At 40.8% G+C, this 23,251-nt stretch overlaps 1 protein-coding gene across 18 annotated transcripts in view; it reads left to right on the top strand.

The window, feature by feature from the left end:
* TENM2 (teneurin transmembrane protein 2) overlaps nucleotides 1-23,251 on the top strand; it is a 619,293-nt gene that overhangs the window by 591,653 nt on the left and 4,389 nt on the right. For all 18 annotated transcript variants that reach the window (XM_033073572.2, XM_033073571.2, XM_033073569.2 and 15 more), the window contains 7 exons: nucleotides 2,758-2,990; nucleotides 4,458-4,612; nucleotides 5,097-5,971; nucleotides 12,077-12,252; nucleotides 13,810-14,045; nucleotides 18,977-19,273; nucleotides 20,075-21,689. In XM_033073572.2, the coding sequence (XP_032929463.1) occupies nucleotides 2,758-2,990; nucleotides 4,458-4,612; nucleotides 5,097-5,971; nucleotides 12,077-12,252; nucleotides 13,810-14,045; nucleotides 18,977-19,273; nucleotides 20,075-21,689 (3,587 nt within the window). The remainder of the gene's footprint in view (nucleotides 1-2,757; nucleotides 2,991-4,457; nucleotides 4,613-5,096; nucleotides 5,972-12,076; nucleotides 12,253-13,809; nucleotides 14,046-18,976; nucleotides 19,274-20,074; nucleotides 21,690-23,251) is intronic.

Genomic DNA, 23,251 nt, shown 5'->3' with positions numbered 1-23,251 from the left:
AGGGTGCTGCTGACCACACATTCACTCAGGGGCTGGAGGCTCAGACATTATTGACAGAGGCCTCTGAGAACACTGAATGCCATGGAAAATCTTTTAAAACAAGGTACAATCCTTGGCCTCCTGTAATTCAAATGAAAGATTGCAACAGTTTGGAGAAAAGAGAGGCAGAGGTCTTTAATTGTTCAGATGCCAGTTTGAGAAATATTGAGTACTCATTTATAAAACAAATCCCTGTTTGAGGTAATAGTCTCATTGATTCTTTGGGAGCACAGTGAGTGTATGTTACCTTCCAGCAGTCATTTTCTGACAAATTCCCTCAAAAAATTTGCTTAGAGTCTTCTGCTATCTGTTCCCTTACCTAGTTCAGGAAAGAGGAAGGAGTATGGAACAGGAATGAAGCTCCAGTGAGCTGCTCTCTGATCTGGACCCCAAGCTTGTGACTGACTCCCTGCACAACTGCACTGGGGGAGATTCCAGAGGAGAAAGGCAGGGTGAGCTCCATGGATGCACCAGACTGCAGGAGAGGAGAGGGAAATATCCCATGTTCTGCCATTGCTCTTTACCCTGACTCATGCCTTATCCCATCCTGGTAGCAGCAGGGCACACCTAGGGCTGCCTGAGGGCAGAGGGGAGGCAGGGTGGGCACAGGCTGGCAAAATCATGTGTGAAAACAAAAGACATCCTTCCATGCCTGCAGGGTGGCTGCTGCTCCCCCGGGCACTGTGTGAGCAGCTCTCACCACTGAGTCCAGCAGGAGCTCGCTCCCAGGTGCAAGCAGCAGTGTCTGTGCCCAGCTCACGTCTGTGCCTGCCTCAGGTCCCCTTTGGCCAGGCTGGGGATGTGCCCTGTTTCACAAGGGCTGTGCAAAAGCTGCAGGGCAGCCTTGAGCTAGGTTTGGGTGTATTTGTGAAGTACAGCACAGCCCCAGTGCCACAGCAGTGTGTTCTTCAGTGTAAGGGGAAAGCATGGTGGGAGAACAGAGCAGAGTTTCAAAGCAATGATAAACGTGCAGGTGTTTGTATGGCTCAGATACCTGAGAGACTGGAGGAATCTCTAAAGTGGAGAGAACTATTTTTCTATGCTGCAAAGATTGAGCATTATTTTGGAGGGATGAGAAGGAATGTGATAAGGGCATAGTGAAGAGGTGCAGTCTGCTGCTGAAGATAAGGAGAGGAACTTGGGGAATAATGAGATAGTACTCTAATCTCAAGCATGTCACTAGTTTCCCTGCATAACTTTGTCTACACCACTTAACCTCTCTGTGCCTCAGTTTCCTCCTCTGTAAAATGGGTGCTACACCCATCTTTTTAAAGTACTCTGAGATCCATGCATGAAATAAACCTGCCAAGTATTTTTTGTTTATTGTATTTCTTCATCTCTAATTTCTACACTCCTAGACTTCAGCAGATGGTATTGCCTCTGCCTACTGAATTGTGATCCAACCAATCTCCTTCCTGCTTTCTACAGTCTTAGAACAAACCATTATTGACCTAAACCCATGGCATGTCAAAGACTGGCATAGAGGAAAATAACTGTAGAAAGTGATATTTGGGGCCTCCTCATTCCTCCAAATCTGGTCATGACCACATGACCACAGTTATCTTGGTGTGCTGATGGATCCATCTGCCGAAAGTGGCTTTATTATAGTTTCAGCGATTCTGATCAACAAATGGCTTATGTCCATCATAACTTACCTCTGTGTATCCTCACTCTTGGAGATGGGCACTTTTGCCACATGAAACTAGGAGTGTGGATATTTGGAGGCAAATATCTCTGGTTACTGGTAAGTAACCTTCATTTTTTTTTCTCCCTGTCTTCATTTGTCTCCTATGCTTTGAAACCACCATTGACCTTATTTATGCTCACCCATAGGCTCCAAAGGCTGGAAAATTCACATCATGCTTAAAATCCAAATAAACTGAGTAAAACTAGCCAGGCAAGATTTTGAAAATATTTCTGCACTGCAGTTCTGTGTGTGTGAATGTATACATATATATATATATAGTGAAGATTGACATTTCTCAATTTGCAGATGATTTGCTAAAGTAGTTCCAAAATGTGACAAGCTGTCAAAAAACATATATTTCAGAAGAGAAATAGCTTTCCATATGAGCGCCCATTCCAATCACAAACTGAGGACCAGTTTTTCAATAACAGAAGGTTTGGAGTTAAAGTCAGACACTTGGGGTCTCTGGTTTTAGTTATATAACCAACTTCATCTGCTGCAAATGAGATTCTTGATAAGAATGAATGAGAATAAATTTGCCTTAGAAATAAATTTGCTATGCCTCTGCCTCCTGTTTATACAAGACCTCACAAATCTTGTGGTGTAATCTAAGTAACTCAAAAGCTGATTCTTGATTTTACTCCTATGACTTCTGCTTCCAAAGGAAGTTAGACCAGGTAGCAGGGAGAGGGGAAACGGATAAGCTGAAGAGAATTGACCTGGAGCAGATCTAAAGGGCTAAAGAGATCAAGAGGAAAGACTGCTGTGCAGCTCTGACTTATTGGGCTCTGCTGTGCAAGGTTCAGTGTAGAAGGATGAGTGAGATTTAAAATTACAGACCCTCTGAACACTGACCAGGCCCTAATCAAGTCAGGTCTCAGGTGATGGTCCTTCAGACCTCACCTCTGTACAAAGGTGTCAGACTTTCTTTCCAGATCTTTCTGTGCCTGATGAGTATCCAAGCTCTGAAAGCCTGTGAAGTTTCTAGACTGCTCAGCTGTTTCTGTTTTATGCTTTCTTTTTCTCTAAAGCAACAATCCCGCTCATAAATACTATCTGGCCGTGGACCCTGTTTCAGGCTCCCTGTACGTGTCGGACACCAATAGCCGACGGATATACAAAGTCAAGTCCCTCACGGGCACCAAGGACCTTGCTGGTAACTCTGAAGTGGTGGCAGGAACGGGAGAGCAGTGCCTGCCCTTTGACGAAGCCAGATGTGGGGATGGAGGGAAGGCAGTGGATGCAACTCTAATGAGCCCTCGAGGTAAAGGAGGAAAAGAAGCTGGAGAAAATGAATGCGTGCAGCTAGGCTGGATGTGGAAATAATTATCTGGCAATTAAATCACTCCTTGCTCGGTGATTTTTATTCTGGGCTTTAATTACAGTGGATTGGCAAGTGTTCGTGCTTTGTTTAGTTAAAGCAAACTTTATTACCCCAGCACTGAGTGCTGCAAAAGGAGAACAGAACACAAATTAGCAGGGTACCGCTCACTCCAAGAAGCAAGCGTGTAAACTGGGAAACTGATTAGTGTTTGAGATGCAGTCTTTGGGGAGAGAAATTGCTTGCTGTGGCTTTTCTCAGAGTTTTTTGTATCTCCTTTTTCTTCAGAGTCAGAGAAAAAAAATAAAAAGATTTTTTCCCTTTCCAGTTTCTAATTTTTGACAAAAAGTTTTCAAGATGATATAGAGACTTGGGAATGTGTTTCTTTTTAAGGCTATTTTTTTTTCTCTCTCTCTGTAGTTTCATCTTAATTGTAAGGACAAATTAATCAGGTGTATTGCCATGTGTTTCAAAAAATCGTTAGGTTTTTTCAGTGGCTGAAAATAACTGGATGATCATAAAGGTACACAAAAATGGAAACTCCAGTTTCTTTGTATAGGAAGTAGTTTCAGTTAACACGTAGAAATTAAAAAGATGAAGTTTTATCTTCTCTCACTGCCCAGTGGGATCTGCACTGCAACCATTTGAAGACAGAATTTTTTTAGATCAATATTTTATTTTCAGCCTGAGAAATGGACAAGGCAGTGCACCAAATCAAAGCAGGGAAGGCAAGTGAGAAAAAGGCTACCCTGCTTCCCAACGGGCAGCAGCATCCGTCTGTTCTTCCAAGGGAGCACCCTTCCATTCTGTGCCTTTCCTCTCCAAGAACTTACAGTGTGACAGGAATTTAACCTTCCCATTTTTTTCAGGCTGGAAACTCCTGTGTCTTCATCTGGAAACACCAGATGTTCTTTCTGTATTTTTACTGCAACAGGTCAAAGAATGAAAAAAACATCTAGACATAATACAATGTCCTCCTAGTTTTTAAAAAATGTTGAAGGTATTTTTTTTAAAAAGATTTCTAAAAATTCTTCATCCTCATTAGATTCTTCAGATGAAGAAAGCAATGCCTCAAATTTTTAAGTAAGATTATGAGATAATTTTTTAATTGGGTTTATGTAATATATCAGAGAGTCTGTATCTAGAAATAAGCTGATGCGTTCTGCTGGGTCTTTGACATGTTTGTAGATTTCTGTGGTTTTCTTTATGGCCTTGAAGAGGAAACTTGCTAGATGCCACTTCTTTGGCAGAACTATGGATTGTTGGAGGGTTCCAGGACCTGTGCTCAGGTCAGGAGGGAGGAAGGAACAGGGGAAGTGAACAAATTTCAGCATCTTGTAAACAAGACAAAACCTGCCTTAATGCCAGCAGCCTCACTGCTGCACTGATGCCTGGATTTTATATTTGCAGGAATTGCAGTGGATAAGTATGGACTCATGTATTTTGTTGATGCCACTATGATTAGAAAAGTGGATCAGAACGGAATTATATCAACCCTGCTGGGCTCCAATGACCTAACTGCTGTTCGGCCTCTCAGCTGTGATTCCAGCATGGATGTCACCCAGGTAGATTCTTACTACATTTATTTTCTTCTCTGCCTTAGAAGTGATGGGCATCTATTTTGGATGACTTAAGAAATACATTATGCAGCACAAGATAATAACGTATTTGATTTGTTACTGAAATGGGTGAACCATCCTTTCTACTGTGGCTAACACAGTTTATTTATGCAACTCTAGAGAAAGAAGGTTGAGATAATGGGAGTTATTGTCTTAATTGCCTGTTTTTCTGTAATTATTGTAGAGCTTCCACAATGTAGCATTCATTCTTGCACAGAAACACAATTAGCCAAAGTTACAACTGCACGTAGCTTTAATATTTCCGAAAAACAAAAATCATTGTTTGAAATAGTTGCCGTTCATGACTTGGTTTCATGATTTACGCTGATAAACCCCTCACTAATTTGCTGTTGTTACACGTGGAATTTTAAACACTAGGAGTGTACTTTTCAGTTTCGAGTTTTACAGTAATAATTTGTGCAACTCATAGGTACGGCTGGAGTGGCCTACTGATCTCGCTGTCAATCCCATGGACAACTCCCTTTATGTCCTAGAGAACAATGTTATTTTACGGATCACAGAAAACCATCAAGTTAGCATTATTGCTGGACGCCCCATGCACTGCCAGGTTCCTGGTATAGACTACTCTCTTAGCAAACTGGCTATTCATTCTGCACTTGAATCAGCCAGTGCCATTGCCATCTCACACACAGGAGTTCTTTACATCAGTGAGACAGATGAAAAAAAAATTAATCGGCTACGCCAGGTAACTACCAATGGAGAAATATGCCTTCTTGCAGGGGCAGCTTCAGACTGTGATTGCAAAAATGATGTCAACTGTAATTGCTATGCTGGGGATGATGGGTATGCCACTGATGCCATCTTAAATTCACCATCTTCCTTAGCTGTGGCCCCAGATGGTACCATCTACATAGCTGATCTCGGAAATATCCGCATTAGGGCTGTCAGTAAAAACAGGCCCATTCTTAATTCCTTTAACCAATATGAAGCTGCATCTCCAGGAGAACAGGAGCTGTATGTCTTCAATGCTGATGGGATTCACCAGTACACTCTGAGCCTCGTTACCGGGGAATACTTGTACAATTTCACCTATAGCAGCGATAACGATGTCACGGAGGTGATGGACAACAACGGCAACTCCCTGAAGGTGCGCCGCGATGCCAGTGGGATGCCGCGCCATTTACTGATGCCGGATAATCAGATTGTCACGCTGGCTGTTGGCACTAATGGTGGACTCAAGCTGGTCTCAACACAGACCCTGGAGCTCGGATTAATGACATATAATGGAAACAGTGGTCTCTTAGCAACGAAGAGTGATGAAACAGGATGGACAACATTTTATGAGTAAGAATGTTTTTGGCTATATTAAGCATACATTTATTTTTCAAATGGTAGTCAGTAGACCCTAGAGTGACCCTGCTGCAATCTGTTGTAGGTTTTTCATTGATACTGAGTAAGGCCATTGCACCTCAGTCCAGGGTGATGCTGGAAATGGTTAAGTGGCTTTGTGATGGCATCAGTTGTGCCAGGTCCTTTGGGTGGGTGCTGATCCCCCTAAATCCCTGCCAGGGGTTTGAGTCTGGGGCAGCTCATCCCCACCCAGCACAAAGGAGCCTGTGCCATGGCCAGAACCCTGGCTTAGTTAAGCTGCTGTTCATGGTCAGCAGGACTGCCCAGAGCTCACAGCCAGAGCAGCCCAGCACTCCCCCTGCAGCTCCCACAGAGCTGCCTCTCTCTGGGAACCCTCATGCTGCAGCTTCTTTTGGAACTCAAATTATCTCTCTTTCTGTTCAGCCTCATATATTACTCATGGTTGTTAAAATGTTGATTAACTTCAATGATTGTTCATTCCTGAGACAAGTGAGGAAATTAGATCCCCAGCTATCTGTCAGACCCCTGGTGTAACTTCCATAATTTGTAGATAACCCAAAAGCACACTGGTGTTCATGAGCGTATAGATTAAATAGACAGAACTTCCTCTTTAAATGAAATTCATCTGAAGAGATGAGGTTCAAAAGTATATTAAAAATCTAGAAAAACTAGTCCAATTTTTATTAATATTTATCCTATTCTTAGTAGTATTATTGCCATTTTTTATCAAAACAATTTTTAAAATAGAAGCTAAATGACATATTGAAAAATATATTTAAGTATGGCAAGTCTGGTGCCATATATTTTGTCTGAATTAGTTAATGATTAAAAAATACCATTCCCCAAATCAGTGAGTAGAAAATAGGAATAAGGCTTTATATTTAATTTTAAATGACAGGCTTATTTTCAAGGTCGCAGACTAGCAATGGCACACACCTCTTAGTTTATTGATGCATTCAGCTTAGCCACCTGTTTTCTCTGTTTAGAGAGCACGTAAGAAATGCAGGAAGAGAAGAGCTGTGCTCAGTGTGCAGGAAGGCTTGCCCTGCCCAGCAGGGCTGCTGCAGCTGGCTCCCGTTGGAAGGAGAGCAGTGCCCTCTCGTGGGGCCCTGCATGCCCAGCCACTCATCCTCTCCTGCAGCCTGGGGCTTCATGTGGGCAGGGGCTTATTTCTCCTTCATATTTTGCAAAAATTATTTCCTTACCACAAATTACACAAATAGCTCAGTTACATGACTGCACAACCTGCTGATTATAAGCTCAAGTAAAAGCTCACTGGACTAGGCAGAATTAAATTTCACATTACTGCTGATGAGATGTGGATGCCCTTCTAGGAAGATCTTTTGTTGTTTTTTTCCCTCAGTATGTAGCTCAAGATGCAGTCATATAAATTAGTTGTTTCTCAAAACACCAGAAATTAATTATGGAAAACTAATAAGTGAAGTAATTTAAAACTCTACGTGGAAATCCATAAAACATTAAGAAATGTCATCAGAAAGTTATTGGTTACAAAACTGGTGTAATTGGTGTCTGAGAGTCACACCAAGTGCTAAGTTAACATGGCTTATTAGAAAAATTGTATTATGATTTCTAAGAAAATAAAGTAAGTAGGGACATTGATGAGATCAGCTGAAAATATCATTTAATGTAAAGATTTTTTTTCCAAGATCATATAAGAAAATATGTACAACTTTTGCCTCAGGTCAGTGGAAGCTAAATACCATATTTAGAGCAAAATATTACAGCCTGAGGTAGTGTCTTAGATAATTAGTAGCTTTGATGAGGCAGGAGAAATAACTTATTTCTCCCAGATTTGTACATACATTCTCATAAGCATAGAGCCCACAGATGAGAGAACCATAAAGACATTATTTAAATCAAATATACAAACCTAAACTATCACAGTCCACAATGACTCAGTACTGGTTTCTGGATTCTGTATGTTCTTTGAAACAGCTCCTAAAAGAAAATTCTGTATTCATCATTCTGCCATTTTTTTGGTAACTATAACTTAGTATCAATTGAAGATGAAAGAAATATTCAACCAATGAGACTTTATAAGGACAACAAAAATAATTTTCTGTGCAGTTACGTTCATGAATTCATACAGACATAATCAGCACTCAAAATTGTTAATATGGCAGCAGAACTGGAAAAGAACAGAGGTCTTTTAAGTGGTAAAGTACTACATGAGCTAAAGTTCCTATGAAAAATTTATATCAGTGCATTTATATCAACCAGACGCTGAAGTGCCATGTTATCTTATTGGGTATATTCCTCTCATTTATCTGAAACTTTACCCTGAAAATGCTCTCAGAATTAAATTTATACAGTTAATCTAGGTGTGCATCTGCATATGCAGAGAGTTGCAGACACAAGCTGGTTTGTGTGTGTGCACATCCATAAGTGAATTCTATAGATAGCATCTGTGCACGTGCATGCAGCTCATTTGCAGTAGGAACAGCCAAGGCTCTTCAATAATAGAACAGCTACCAGCAGGCTCACATGGGGTAATTTAAGCTTGGCTTGGGCATGAAGCACAGATCTTTGAAGCAGTTCCCAGTGGTATTCATCTTGGCCTGGGGAGCATCCTGAGAGAATGCTGCAGTTTTTTTTTTCTTGAATCAGTCTTAAAAGGGAGAGAAAACAGGGATGTATGTAAATGTGTGTGGATCTGTGGCTTGCCCAACTCGGTGTTCAGTCAGAAGCTGCTGCTCCTCCTCTCTGCAGTGCTGGGTATGGCCCTGTCCTTCCTGCTGCACCCACGAGCTGCCAGAAGCACGACTCAAACCTGAGACTGGGATGCTGGTCATAAAAATTGCCCAAGGAGTAGAGGTGCCAGAGGCACAGGTGTCCTACAGGCAGAGCTATAGGTGTGGCCATGGGCAGCTCAGAGCCACCAGGCTGGCAGAGACAGCCACCACCTTTGTGCCTGGTGTCACCCAGAGCTGTCCTGGGAAACCTTTGCTGCTGACAGGGGGTCTTGGTCACAATTAGCCAAGAATTGGTGAGGTAGCAGTGGGGAGATGCTGTTGTTTGTTGGTTTTTGAGATACTGGCATAAAGAAAGGTTGTTTGCCCTTGTAATTTTATTAGTAGAAAAAGCGGGATGAAGCCTTACTCTAAATGAAGTCAGTAGCAAAAGCTCAGGAATGTCGGTGTACCCAGAGCTCACCTCCTTTGAAAACGTAAAGGTTGCCTTGTCAGACCTGATTCATCTAGGCTGATGCTGTGTCACAGACTGCAATAGGTAGAGACTGCTTCTGAAGAAGACACCAGGTCAATTAATATATTTTTCATTGTAAATTTTTGGTTTTTACTTCTTTAGGCCCAGGTTCATAACATAAAGAATTACATAATCATTTAATTAATATATAGTTTATTCTTATTATTCAAATGTCTGGGTGTTGTATTCTACTGAGCACTCACTCTCACATAATACATAAATTTAAAAAAAACCTCAGGAATATGTCACTTAAATTTTGTGGTACATAAAAGGTTTCTGTTGTATTAATTTTAATTTTTTTACCTTTAAGGTATTTTTAAAATAAGATTTTATTTTGCTACTATGAACAAAGTAGAAATGCCTTCTTTATATATTGGTATCACACTGTATATATCATTTAGGTAGTGAATTTTAACTTGTAATCTAAAGGGTGTGCAGATCTTCAAGGAAAGTACTTTTGCATGTATTTTGTTAAGTGTCATAAACCCTTTTAATCTCTGATATTGCTGCTTTCAAAGCTATGAGCAACACTGAATAACACACCCCATGGCAGGGGTAAAACAATCATTTCTTAAAATGGAACTGGAATATTTTCATTTTTCTGCTTCAATCTCTGTACATTCACATCCATATTTACTTTTTAGACTGCCCTTACACTTTGAATAGAGATTTCCAGTGAGTAGCCCACAGCAATCCCCAGGAATTTTTCCTAGGTTAATTAAAAACCCAGCAATGTGAATGAGGAGTTTAAATTAATGTCTCATTTGCATTGCCTAAAATATATTTGCTGATGGGGAATTTCACCAGCCATTTTTCTGGAAGTTCACTGAGTGCTGCAGAGTCACACTGGAGACACTCAAATAGTTTTTTCTAGTTTGTACTAAATAACATTGTCTGTGCTGTAAGAGTTGACATCCTAGTGTTCTCTTCATCACTCTGCTCATCATGAAACACACCACATACAGACTCTTAAGGGGTCTTATTAACTTTTAAGATTTTTGAAATTGTCAATTTTTTGTACTTTTTCTTTTCCCCTGCAAGACAGATGCTTGGCTGGATCAAGTTCTTCCTTTAGCTATTCTTTTAGAGTGCTTTTCAGTATTTTTTTTTGTGAAGACCTTTATAAAGACTTAACTAAACCCACTTTCATAGATTGTCTCAACACATTATATTTTTTTTAGTATCCTGCTGATATTATAACAAATCTATATATGAATATATATGTATCTGTGGAGAGAAACTTGTGGATATATTGAGAAAAGTCATACTGCTTAACCTTTCTTGATCCTGAACTGCTTAAATGAACACAATGTATTATTGGTTCCTTTTAGGTCGCATGGTGCTTTGTTTTATTGATTTCCTTCTTTGCCTAATACTTCCATTGGTTCTGGTAAGGCTTCTTGCTCCACAGGTGATTTTTTCCTTCTTCCCCAATATTCAATTGAATGGGTGCAACCATTTGCAATGGATTTGAAAATCATTTTCCTTGTTTTAACTGAGGAGCCAATCTTGTCTTAAATTTTAGATATGCTGTACAGTTCAGGTGGCCTAGACTGAGGTTTCTGAGTGTTTTAATTGTAAAACCATGTTGAAAGCTCTGATTTTTTTTCATCTTTACAGCTAACCACAGCCTACAATGAACTGAGCTAGCTCCATGATACTAAATGTGCTCCTCTTCTCTTCTGTTACTCTCAGGCAGTGCAATGGATTTACCAGTTCTCTTCCAGGCTTCCTGCTCCCTGCATCATTCCAAGGATGACCAGTTGGTTTCAACCTCTGCCTAAGCTTTTCCCTTTATCTACACAGGACATTTTTTCTTGCCTTTCTGCTCTCTAGAAGCACACGTACTTTGGTAGCGGCTGGGTGAGAGACTCCTGCACGAGCAGAGAATTGCAGCGAGCAGAGTGTCAGACTGGAATGCTGATTTTGTTTCAGGTCCCCTTTTCTCACCCCTGAGATCCAAGGGATTGCTTCTTTAGCAAACGTATGCACACAACTAGAGCATACTGCAGGAAAGGGGGAAAGGGTATGATTTGATTTCCAGCAGCATTCCTTCTTTCCCCCCTCCTCAGGCTTTATAGCTCTAAAGAAATTTAACCCAATAAAATCATGGAAAGCCTTTTTTTTTTTTTTTTTCCTTTTTTTCTTTTTTTCTTCTTTTTCTTCTTTTTTTTTTTCTTTTTTTATCTTTATTCCTGTGGAGCATTTAACTCATTTTCTAAGGTCTATTCTGAGTGCTGACTGCTGCCCTTTGTTCAACTCCAACCTCTATCCTGTGCTTTTCATCTTTCATCTTTATGAGCCAAAATACTGACCCCAAAATGTAGTTCAATACCACAGATAAGATCTAAATGAAATTATTATTTTGTCAATCTGATGTCTCATTTAATGCTTTATGGCAAGTTTATTCCTTGATATGTCACTCAAGACCATACTTAGTTTCCACAAAGTATTCAAAAGCAAGTGTGCAGTTTATGCAATTGTTTATTGCAGTGTCCATCAGAACTCCACTTCCTTAGAGTGAAATGCAGCTATTAAAATGCAGACTAATTTACTAGTTATAATTGTTCTAGCCAAATATCACTCCGTATATTCATAATAATTTAATTAATTTAATAATTTAAAATATGCTAGCCTGGATTTGCACACATGTAGTTGAGATCAGTATCTAAAAAATATCATTTCATTATTATAGACTTTTTCAAGAACAGAGAAATAGATATAGCTGGGATGTTCTTGAAATTCTGTTTCAGTCTGGGTTTTTTGCACAAATGTGGTGCATTATTAATACATTGGGTATTGAAATGAAGATATATCCTCATGCTTTTTTGCTCTCACTAACTTTTCTATTAGCTATGATCATGAAGGGCGTCTGACCAATGTAACACGTCCCACTGGAGTGGTAACTAGCCTTCATCGAGAAATGGAAAAGTCTATTACCATCGACATTGAGAATTCTAATCGGGATGACGATGTCACGGTCATCACAAATCTCTCCTCTGTGGAGGCTTCCTATACAGTTGTTCAAGGTACCAAAGCACACTTCTCAGCACACCTCCTAACCACACACACAGCCTGAGAAAGCAATTCACTAACGATTCATGTCATTAGCACACTTATGAGCAGGGGGAAACCCTACAAGGTTTGCAAGAAAAATTCCCATAAAACTTATTCCCAAAGTGACAGGTCTTCAGGACAGGTAAGAGCCATTTCGCAGTCCTGCTTTGTGTCAAGTACAAATGGTCACTATCTGCTGGGGGAGGTTAGTCCTGCCACTGCCTCCTGGGTCAGGGTCACTTCACCCACTTGCAGATTTCTCTGCAATTCCCTGCAAAATTGGTTCTGACTTCTGTGCCACAGAGGTGCAACCTGACTGCTGGATATGGCTGCTGGGGGTGATCCTTCTGGAGAGGCTCAGAGGAAGCCTTCTAGAAGAAAAAAATCTTCTAAACTTATACACTGCCCTTAATTACAGTGCAGTGTAATTAATGTAATCATCAGTGTAATCAGGGCAGTGGATGGTGTGGTGCCTGAGATGGCCCTTCCAAGAGCAGTGTTACAGCCTGAGTGTGGCAGGAGGCAGCAGCAACACAGGCTCAGAGTTTGTGTAGAGCATTCCAGCACCACCCAGGCATTGTATCTGATGGGGTGAAGTCAGCTATCAAAGACAGACTGAAAGGGATTTGGTGAGTGATGGGGCTTTTTAATTAAGATATAATGTCACTGGAATGAGAATATCATCATCAAACAATAGTCTCCTCCTGACATAAATGTCAACATTTATAGACTATTATACCATGACAGGTCTGGTTACAAAGACTTAATTTCTCTTATACCAGATGATTAATTACGTAGATGCTGTCCTTCTGTCAGCAAATATTGACGTGTTGTTGACAGCTGCACGCTCTGGCACTCCATCCTGGCTGTGTCAAACAGCTGGAGAGCTGCTGGCCAGAGAAGCACAGGGTTGTTTCTGTAACTCTTGTCCAACAGAGGCTGGGTGTGCACATCAGGCCAGTGTGGCTCTGGTGGGGAGGCAGGGAGGCAGCACTGTGGCTGCCAGCTTGCACTGCTGGAGCCTCACGCCTTGAGGATTTAAAGCCACGCTGTAATTCTGTGCAAGGTCTCTGCTTGGAGACAGTTTTAACAGAGGGAAACAAAAAAAGAAGAGGCACTTACTTCTTCCTAATTTAAAGAGTCCAACAATCATCTTCTTTTTCTTTTTGTCCCAGAGTTTAATGCTTTGTTGTTTATCCAGCAGTTCAGTTTTCAGGAGTTTTTGTTCATATCAGAAATAAATTACGTGGTTCAACACATATCACTGTGCATTTTGATTCAGAATTAAGACTGAAGGGAAAACATAATGAAATAAACACAGTATCTCTCTGCAGGCTCACTGTTACACTACTGTTCTTTACATGAATCAGTAACATCTGTAATTTCCACCATAGTACCACGTAAATGGTAATTGCAGGCTGACTTCATTTAACATCAACAGGAGTGCAATAAAAAACCAATCAAATTAAGCTATATGTTTTCTTTATGACTGGAGTAGCTAAATTATTTTCTTTTCATTATTGCTGTAGATCAAGTGAGGAACAGCTACCAGCTCTGTAATAATGGTACTTTGAGAGTGATGTATGCCAATGGCATGAGCATTAGCTTTCACAGCGAACCTCATGTCCTGGCTGGGACTGTGACTCCCACCATAGGACGATGTAATATTTCTCTGCCCATGGAAAATGGTTTAAACTCAATTGAATGGCGCCTGAGGAAGGAGCAGATTAAAGGCAAAGTGACGGTGTTTGGAAGAAAGCTCAGGGTAAGTAGAACTTGTTGTTACAATAATCACCTTTTCCTCTTTGGGGAGAAATTATTTTTTTTTTTTTAAGGACATTACTTTTAGCTGTTAAAAATGTAAAACTATGGGATTGTCTTTGGTGTGACACTGTTTGAGAGCTCAGTTGGCTGCATGGGATCATCTGCTGCAATCAGCTATAGAGCTTCATTGCTAAAAGCATCCCAAAAGAGATTGGTAAAAATGCCTAGAATATTACAGAATCACAGAATCATCAGTGTTGGAAGAGGCTTTCAAGATCATTTAGTCCCATCATTACCCCAGCCCCACCGTAATTGCTCCAAGCCATATCCCCAAATGCCATATCCCAATGCCTCTTGAACACATCCCAGAGATGGTCACTCCACCACCTTCCTTCCTGGGCAACTTACTCCAATACATGAACACTCTTTCAGTGGAAAAAGTTTTTCAAATATCTAATCTGAACCTCCCCTGGTGCAACTTCAGGCCATTCCTTCTTGTCCTTTCATTTGAGATATGGCAGAAGGGACTGGCCCCCAACTTGTTAACTCCTTTCAGGGACTTGCCGAGAGCAATTAGGTCCCCCCAAACCAACTTTTCTTCAGATTAAGCACCCTCAGCTCCCTCAGCCACTCCTCAAAAGATGTATTCTAGAGCCTCCCCCAGCTTCATTGTCCTGTTGCTGCAAAACACTCTGCCTCTCAAGAGGCTGAGAATCTGAGCACTCACCACTTGTAAAACTGCCAGGGCAGACTTACCCCAGCTGCTGCTGGGGAGCAAACACAGCTACAGCATTCTGCTGCTGTCAAATCCCCCTACAGACTCACTGAGACAGGCATGTTTTGTTTATTCCCTTTCCCAAATGGCACGATTGGAAAATAATTGCCATAATTACAAAATCATAAGCGCAGGATAAGGAAGACAGTCAGGTCATGTAATCCATCCCCTGCCAAATTAAAGATCTGCTGCAACTGGATTAATCCCATTCTGTGCTTTGCTGGCCTGATTTTCACTGATTTTTTTGACTGGACTTCTTCACTATGTGCAGTTGTAGAAGGGATTTGAGATACTGGGCAGAAAACAAATGTAGTGCTGATCAAGTCCTCATTCTTTTAGCAATTCTTTAAACATCACTGAACACAAGATACAGTTCAGTGTGTTCAAGGTCACATAGTAAATGCAATATATGTAAGTAATTATGTAGTGATTTACAAAAAAAAATAATTACTTGGATGTTAATTTTTTATATTTTCGTATTCTTAGCATCTAATTCTCAGTGTTGAGTTAACAAGTCTTCCCTTATTCTCACAAATGCTCAGAATGTACTTATTGGGGAAAGCAGAAAGGTTAGACAAAAAAAATTGAATGAGATTAGCAGCTAATCCTTAATGACTAAACTTCATGGCTGTGTAATTGATTTTTGATGTGTTGACCTGCAGCAGTTGACTGGAAGTGGAAAATAGATCAGCTCTGTATTTTGACTAGGTGTTATTCAAAATAAAAATAAATAGGATGCTGAAATGAAATTGAAGTAATCCTAACTCTCAATGCTAAAATTTAATAGACATACTTGTGGTAATTAGCTGAAGCTAAACACATCTTAGTGCTGAAACTTTGCATGAGATAGGTTTTCTTGCATCATGTTTATGCAAATCAAAACAATGCTTTATCTAGCAACACCTCAACATTTAATTGTCTGGTGTTAGTTCCTGTAACAATAATCACATATCCATTTAGCTCTTTTAAATGAAAAGCACTATGAGATTATCACAGGTTGAGTGGACTGAAAATGAAATTTGAAAACAAGGGAGAAAGCATAGAATTTATTTGCATCTCATTTATTCTAATTCATCTTTATAAATTGCTTAGTGAAGGAAGCAGAGCAAGTGTGCTGGAACGCTGTGGGGAGCAGGTGGCAGGCAGGGGCAGCTGTGGCACAGAGTGACACAGAGCAGGGCACTGCTGCAGAGCTGACAGAGCACCAGGGCCACCTCCTGGAGCCCCAGTTCACGATCTGTGAGACTGGAGGGGTGGGCATTCTTTGGGACTGACCTCTTAGATGAGTTTTCACTCACAGTACTCTGAGGAATATCTGCTGGAGCCCATGCCACTGTGCTTCAGTAGTGAAAGGGGCCTTATAAAAAAGGTGGGGACAGACTTGTTTTAGGGTCTGTTGTGACAGGACAAGGTGTGGCAGCTTTATCTAAAAGAAGGTGGATTTAAAGTAGTCGTACGGAAGTTTTTTATGGTGATGTGGTGAGGCACTGGCACAGGCTGCCCAGAGCAGTGGTAGATGCCCCAATCCTGGAAGCATTGAAGGTGAGGTTGGCAGGGCTCTGCACAGCCTGCTCCAGTTGAAGATGCCCCTGCTCAGTGCAGAGGGATTGTGCTGAGTGATTCACAGGTCCCTTCCAACCCAGAGTGTTGGCTGATTGTATGAGCCCTCACACAGGGGTGCTGCCTGAGCCCAGACTCTGCCCATCTGTAACTTTAGGCACATCCCAGGCACATGTTGGAATCTGCACATCTGCCTGGGCACATCTCATGAACCTGAGAAAGGAACTCCACCTTTATCTTATCCCACCACTGTCTGCTGCTGTTTGAAGCACCTTGCTTTCAGTGTCTTGCTGTAGTTTCTGATAAAGTCCTGATAAGATTCCTGTCTGAAGTCTTTGTGATGGTGCAGCATCATGTAAGTGCTGTGGCCAGAGCTTTCCAAGGCACAAAGAGCTCGTCCCTATGGCCACTTCAGGCCACAACTGAGGGGAAACCAGGTGTGCACATGGGTAGGGAACAGAAGACAAGTAATCAGCAGTGATCCTTGTGACTGCTCTTAGTGTTCCCAGGAAGGGTGGGAATTAGCCTGTTTGGGTGTCTATGTAATTAATATGATACTGCAATTACAGTCTCTGGTGTCACTTATTTTACAAATGCAAATGAAGGTACTGAATTGTCCAAGCAGGTAATGTTCATGTGTGCATCTCCAAGTGATGTTTGCATTTCTGCATAGCTCTTGTGTGGGTAATCATTTTTAAAACCCTACTAATTTTGTTTTCTATGGCAAAATCAAATAACTGTTATAAGGTTTTTGAGAGAAGAGAAGATACCTGGAGTCAGACTTTCCTTCATGCAGATAGATTGCTGTTTCAGTTACTGCAATGGAGGGAACAAAACCCAGAAATCCTGACTGATTTATGAAGCTTCAGAAGTTACAAAAAGCCAAAACAAATAAAACCCCCAAAGCTAAAATTCAGTTCTGAAAGACTTTTTTTTTTTACTTTTTAGAAAATCTGCTCACCCTTAAGAAATTGGGCTATTTCAGTCATACACTACTCCTTTAATTCTATAGCTAAATGTTTTTGAGCAGTCAAAGCTCTCTTCTGCTGATGAAAAGGGTTTTTAATGTCTCTGCCTTCAATGTTGATCCTACAAAGCAGGAGTAACCAGTTGAGAAACTACTGATGTTGAATTTGGCTTCCCTGGCTTTATTTTCATTGCAATGGGAGAGCAGAATATGACTTGTTTTGCCCCAAGGTGTTTTAAGAAAAAATACTCTGTCTTTTCTGTGAATCACAGGGCAAGTTGTTGCTGGGATAACCTTTGGGAAAACCTACAGAAAAGAGCTTTTTTTTCCTAGTAATTGCCCACTGAGGAAATGCAAACTGTTAAAGAGATTAATTTCATTAATGGAAAAAATTAGGATAATGAGTGATAATTTGAAATAATTATTTCTTTACAAACACAAAACTGTATTAATTTTAAATGTGTCTGTGTAACTGAATTTCTACTGAGTTGGTTGGGGTGGGAATTGGGTTTACCCCTGCCAGTGAATATATCTCAGAATAACTTTTATGTCCTCAAGAAAGGCTCAGGGTTAATTTACATATTGTTTGATGTACAGTTTAATTTTGGATAAGAGGAAATGTTGCATTATCAAAGCCACTGTAACACAGAAGCTAAAGAACAAATTCCCAGAAATTGCTGAATACTTTTTTAGTAGTCATTGCTCTGAAATTATATCTAATTTAAAACCTTCTACTTTATTAATGATGCATCTACAATTAAATTACTTAAGAAGCTTTATCAGATTACAGCATTAGCCTGAATTCTATGGCTTACCCCCAGTGAATATATTTATGTATCTCTCATTGTAGCACTCTCACTAGAAGCCTCCCCATTTGGCATTCTTATTCTCCTTTGCCTGTTTTGCTCTTTTATTTAAAATTAATAAATAAAGAAATCTGGCACTGAAACACTTTATGTTCTACTTTGAATAAAAATTGTAACAAAAAAGGGGGAGATGGGAGGAAGAAAAATATTTAACCTACTTACTTATCATCTTTGCTTTCAACACTAGTAGTCCAACTTTCCCAGCCTATATGATCAGGATTTTTAAATCCATTCCAAATGAATGATCTATTGAATATTTGGAAAGCAAATGAAGAATGCAGTAAACGAATTAATTCTAAGTAGTGTAATAATTCTAAGCAATTATAGAAGCCAAGTGGCTAAAAAGACACAAAAATTTCTGTTCTTTCCCTACAGGGAAAAAGGAAAAAAATATGTGGCTGAAGTATAAAAATAAAAGAAAAATAGTAGAAAGTAGAAAAATAGAATAAGTAGAAAAATATTCCATGCAAAATAATTTGTTTCTCTGCACTTTAAGACCTAGGTGTGCAGAATGTCTGTCTGCTCTGACCATAATGGAAGCTTTTTACTGTAAGATATCACCTCTCATATTGCAGTGAAATGGGAAATACCCCAGTAAGACTCAAAATTGTTTGCATACACCACCAAGGAGAAAGCAAAAGGCAGTTAACGAACCCCACACTCTTCCCCGAGGATTTCCCTGTTGAGCATCCTCTTTCCCTGCTGTAAACCCAGAGGGACGGTGAGACACCCCGCACTGAGTGCAGCCTCCTTCCCTCCCGCAGGTGCACGGCAGGAACTTACTGTCCATCGACTACGACCGCAACATCCGCACGGAGAAGATCTACGACGACCACCGCAAATTCACGCTGCGCATCATCTACGACCAGCTGGGCCGGCCCTTCCTGTGGCTGCCCAGCAGTGGCCTGGCTGCTGTCAACGTGTCCTATTTCCTCAACGGGCGCCTGGCCGGGCTGCAGCGCGGGGCCATGAGCGAGAGGACGGACATCGACAAGCAGGGCAGGATTGTGTCGCGCATGTTCGCCGACGGCAAAGTGTGGAGCTACACCTACCTGGAAAACGTAGGTGTTGTCGTGTCACCTCCTGGCACGAGTGTCCCAATGCTAACCATCCCTGCTCTCAAAATTCCTTATTTTGCAATTAGTCAACCGAATATGACTAATTTTTAATCGGAAATATTTTGTTCGTGGTTTCTGTCTTTTGGTATTTTCCTGCCATAGAATGGCAATAAATTAAAGCAATGAATTGTGCTTAATTAAACCCAAAAATGCATGACTAAACCTGACAAAATGTTCATATTGAAACAGGTAATTAGTCTCTAATTGTTACGTATTAAATGAAAGTATGGTAGTGCACTTTTACTTAGCCTAATTAGCACACTTCAGTCATAAAAGTGTCTTAAATACTGCAAAACTACGTATTGTTTTCCCTTTCCCTTCTTCTTGTTCTAAGTAAACCAGAGCTGATGTTCTCTGCTTAGTTTCTCACATATTTCACAGTAACAGTTGTGAATTACAACTGCTGGCAGAAAGATAAATCATGTCATTTATCTAACTCCTCTGCATCCCCCAGCAAAAAAAAAAAAAAGGTAAATAGAAACAAAAAGTCCTCCTACAGGGAGGACAGCTCACAGGTTGCTAACCTGCACTTTCTCTGGAACACAGCATATTGATTTCCAAGGAGCAGATCCTCTCATCTGACAACCTGACAATATTCCTGAGCAGTTCTGTGCCCCTGGCTAATGTATCTGATTCTCTTTGTACTCATTTAACATTAGTGCCTCTCCAGTAAACTTTTCTTCAGTTCCCTCTCTCAGGCCATAGCTGATAGCTGGTAACCATTTGTTGTTGTGTCCCCTGCAGTCGATGGTGCTGCTGCTGCAGAGTCAGCGACAGTACATCTTCGAGTACGACTCCTCGGACCGCCTGCACGCCGTCACCATGCCCAGCGTGGCTCGGCACAGCATGTCCACTCACACCTCTGTGGGCTACATCAGGAATATCTACAACCCCCCTGAGAGCAACGCCTCTGTCATTTTTGACTACAGCGATGATGGGAGGATTCTGAAAACATTGTTTTTAGGTACTGGCCGACAAGTCTTCTACAAGTATGGGAAACTGTCCAAGCTGTCTGAAATTGTTTATGACAGCACAGCAGTTACTTTTGGATACGACGAAACTACAGGTGTCCTAAAAATGGTGAATTTGCAAAGTGGAGGATTTTCCTGTACGATTCGCTATCGGAAAATTGGTCCTCTTGTTGACAAACAAATCTACAGGTTCTCTGAAGAAGGAATGGTCAATGCAAGGTTTGATTATACATATCATGACAACAGCTTCCGAATTGCAAGCATCAAACCCATCATAAGTGAGACACCTCTTCCAGTTGACCTTTATCGTTATGATGAGATTTCTGGCAAAGTAGAGCATTTTGGCAAATTTGGAGTTATTTATTATGATATAAACCAAATTATCACCACAGCAGTTATGACACTGAGCAAGCACTTTGACACCCACGGGCGCATTAAGGAAGTGCAGTACGAAATGTTCCGGTCCCTGATGTACTGGATGACCGTGCAGTACGACAGCATGGGAAGGGTCACCAAAAGAGAGCTCAAACTCGGTCCCTACGCCAACACAACCAAGTACACCTATGACTACGATGGGGATGGGCAGCTGCAGAGCGTGGCAGTCAATGACAGGCCCACCTGGCGCTACAGCTACGACCTGAACGGGAACCTCCACCTGCTGAATCCTGGAAACAGCGTCCGACTGATGCCGCTGCGCTACGACCTCAGGGACAGGATCACGCGCCTGGGTGACATCCCGTACAAGATCGACGACGACGGGTTCCTGTGGCAGCGGGGTGCAGATGTGTTTGAGTACAACTCCAAAGGGCTCCTGACAAGAGCTTACAACAAAGCAAACGGGTGGAGTGTTCAGTACCGCTATGACGGACTGGGCCGAAGGGCTTCCTGCAAGACCAACCTGGGGCATCATGTACAGTACTTTTATGCTGATCTTCACAATCCAACAAGGGTAACTCATGTCTACAATCATTCCAACTCCGAAATTACCTCTTTGTACTACGATCTGCAAGGCCACCTCTTTGCAATGGAGAGCAGCAGTGGGGAAGAGTATTACGTGGCCTCTGATAACACAGGCACTCCATTAGCTGTGTTCAGCATCAACGGCCTCATGATCAAACAGCTTCAGTACACGGCCTATGGGGAGATCTATTATGACTCTAACCCAGATTTCCAGCTGGTCATTGGGTTCCATGGAGGGCTGTATGATCCTTTAACCAAACTCGTGCATTTTACCCAAAGGGACTACGATGTCCTGGCAGGGCGCTGGACATCTCCTGATTACACCATGTGGAAAAATATAGGCAAAGAACCCGCTCCTTTCAATCTGTACATGTTCAAGAGTAACAACCCTCTCAGCAATGAACTGGATCTAAAGAATTATGTAACAGGTGAGACTTCTTCACATTTATAATACATAACACTACAGCTTGGAAGCTGATTTGGGAAAGAAATCCAACTTCTCCTTATGAGCCCTTTGCTCAATACTCACATCGAGTTTGGGCCGTTTTCCTCTTTTGGCTATGAAAAGAACTGGATATTTCTGATTCCTTCGTACTGCTCTTCCCAGAATGAAGGGCTCTAAGTGAAAAGCCATGATGAATTATGGAGGGAAAAAAATAAATATAAGGTTGCCTGAATATAAAATTTCAACACAGCCATAGTATTCTTCCTATTAAACTAGTACTGTATAAAGAAGTATTCATTCTAATTCTTTATCAAGGGAAGTGAAGTCATACATAGGAATCACTGGCAGGTTGGTTCAGAATCACAAACCAGAACTGCTCAGATGTCTTTCTTTCAGGGCAACTTTCAAAATTAACTACTGACTGAGCCCATGGGCACATTATGATTTAACACCAAGCATGGATTTAATTAGACCTCTTTTTCCCATTTAAATTTTAATATGCAAACAGTCTTTAGTCTTTAAAATTAAATTATTGATTTTTTTAAGATTATTTCATCCTGAAAGACTAATAAGTGTTATGGATTGTGTAGAGCCGAGAAACAAAAGTAGTTTTGATCACATACGTTAGAATTGGGCAAAGCTTGTAACCCTTTCTTAATTAGGAATAATTTTTCACTTAGTAACATCACACAGTACTTGAACTAGCTGCTGGCAGTTTGTAAAAGGAAAGGTAATTAATATGTCTTCAGGAAAAGCTTTTTTCCAGAATTGAATACGCAGTATACAATAATTAGAGTAGTGATACCATTTTTAAAAAGAAGCTATCTTAATTTTAGCAGTAATTTGAATTTCAAGAAAAGTGTGCATTTTCTTTCCAAGAAAATCGTAGCAAGTTTCATTAGTACATTGCAACCTAATAGTAGGTGTAACACACCACAGGTTCTAGAGGAGCTACTTTGCAATTAGGAGATAATGGGATTTGTATCTAATAGTGTGAAAATACTGGTGACTAAAATTGCCTCGTTGTCCTAAATTGAACATAAGTCCTATTTTCATCCACCACCCTTTGATTTTGATTTTCAACATCATCTTATTGTGTTTTGCTACATTCTGAATTGTATTTATTTAATTTATCCATCCACTGAATGAAATCTAGTAAGATAAATTGCATTCAGGAACAACGCACACCTTGTAGTCTGTAAAAAATCTTTCTCTGTGGTGCAAATATTTGTTGCTGTAGGACTAAACAGATTTTCATTGACAAGAAGTGATTATGGTGGCACCTTTGTTGTCATAGTTTAAAAAAAAAAAGAAACAGAGAACAAAAAAAACCACCAAAGACTCTCCCTCACAGTCCATTCTTACTGTTAACCGCTGATGCTTTATTCACAGGTTTTGCTGAAAACAAATTCCTATAGCAAATGCAGTGCTGCAAAGCACATTAGCTCAGCAAAATAGTAACAGTTTTGTATATTGGCCCTTCTCTGGTTTCTGTGGAATTAGAGTAGCTGAAGTGAATTGTTCAGGAGATACAATTTTACCATA

The sequence above is a fragment of the Catharus ustulatus genome, chromosome 15, assembly GCF_009819885.2.
Source record: "Catharus ustulatus isolate bCatUst1 chromosome 15, bCatUst1.pri.v2, whole genome shotgun sequence".
Taxonomy (NCBI): domain Eukaryota; kingdom Metazoa; phylum Chordata; class Aves; order Passeriformes; family Turdidae; genus Catharus; species Catharus ustulatus.
The sequence above is the reverse complement of the archived record's forward strand: the minus strand, read 5'-3'. Positions and strand labels throughout refer to the sequence as shown.